General features: G+C 31.2%; 1 protein-coding gene across 1 annotated transcript in view; it reads left to right on the plus strand.

Moving 5' to 3' along the window:
• Positions 1 to 867, plus strand: part of LOC103609106 (membrane-spanning 4-domains subfamily A member 13-like) — a gene marked incomplete at its 5' end in the record, with an annotated part of 11,227 nt that extends 10,360 nt beyond the window's left edge. The window contains one exon of the mRNA XM_008593468.1: positions 709 to 867. Within this exon, the coding sequence (XP_008591690.1) occupies positions 709 to 867 (159 nt within the window). The remainder of the gene's footprint in view (positions 1 to 708) is intronic.
• Positions 868 to 1,499: the final 632 nt, after the last annotated feature.

Below are 1,499 nucleotides of genomic sequence, written 5' to 3' on the forward strand. Positions count from 1 at the left end.
CAACACTGAGGGTTGCGATCCGTTGCTGGACATGGAAAAAGACAAAAAGACAAAAAAAAAACAACTATATTTTCAGGACTCATCAGTCAGATATGTAGTTGAAAATATCTTTCCCATAGCAGCAGAAGGGATCTGCTATATTTATCCCAGCAATCACAATCACCTCATACTTCTAAGTGAAATGTTCTTTGAACTCATTTTTAATTTACTCATTATTCCATATATCACAGCAATATCTATATGAGATTTTTATTACTACATATGTAAATTCATGTAAGTTTTTAATTAATAATAGCTGTTTCAATATATAGGACTGCTTAATAAAAAAATCTCCTGATTGCCTTCTTATCATTAGAGACAGGAGAGCCAAATCTTAATGACTGAAGAGTTTAGTAAGCTGTGCCAGAAACCTGTAGTGAGGACATTAATGAGAATAAAAAGATGTAAGAAGTGAGACAAGAATATTGAGTGATGAAGATCAAGGATGGAAGCCAGATCTTCCATCCTTGAAATGATGAATTAGGGGAATGAAAGCTAGGAAAAGTGAAGCAGAAGGCAAAAGAGTAGAAATGCCTAGGGGAATTAAATGGTGAAAGCTTTATCTATTATTTTCCTTCCTTTCCTTCACTCACATACTAAGAGCTCTTTTCGTGTATGTGTGCATTTACTAAAGATAACACAGGATTTTCCCCTATTTTCTTGTTACAGAAACTTGGGAGGGAAGTTTCACGTATTTTACTGGTCTTCTACCCCTTGGAATTTGCTGTTGCACTTACATACTCTATCAACTGCTGTTTGCTTTTGGTAAGTGTAATTTACTCTCTGACAAATCAAGAGATGTTGATTTCTTGTAAGCATACTCTATGAGGAGGTGATGTGCACTGATACAATGTTTGGAACTGATGAAAATGGAATATGTGATAATATTTCCATTACTTTTTATTTTTTCCTTATTTTATAAATAGAAAACATAAGATTACAAAAGTAATACATGAAACTATAAATTAAAAAGTTTTAAAAAATTATGGAGTAAAAAGTGGTTGTTCCCTTAATATAATCCTCATCATATACACACATCCACATCTACATAAAAACAGACCAACACACATAGATTACTAATTGTGTGATCACATCTATATTGTTTTATCATATGCATTTTCACAACTATCATGAACATCTTTCCATTACAAAACATATCTAAATAATGCCTTTTAATTGCTTCATTGTTCTTCTTAGTATTTAACATTCCCTTTTTTCTGCATATTTAGCTTTGTATTCAGTGTTTTCTAAATTATAAACAACGATGCAGTGAACATTTTAATACTATTTTTGCATACAGGACTACTGTTTCTGTAGGTGATTGATTCCTAGAAGTGTAAGTGCAGGGTCAAATTTAATAACATTTAATAATGTTAATAATAAATTAACATTCATAATTAATAAAATGCTGTAACAATTCACAATACCACAAAAGTTTATGAGAATGGTTATTTTCTCAC

Source organism: Galeopterus variegatus, unplaced genomic scaffold, assembly GCF_000696425.1.
Source record: "Galeopterus variegatus unplaced genomic scaffold, G_variegatus-3.0.2 Scaffold9204, whole genome shotgun sequence".
Taxonomy (NCBI): Eukaryota; Metazoa; Chordata; class Mammalia; order Dermoptera; family Cynocephalidae; genus Galeopterus; species Galeopterus variegatus.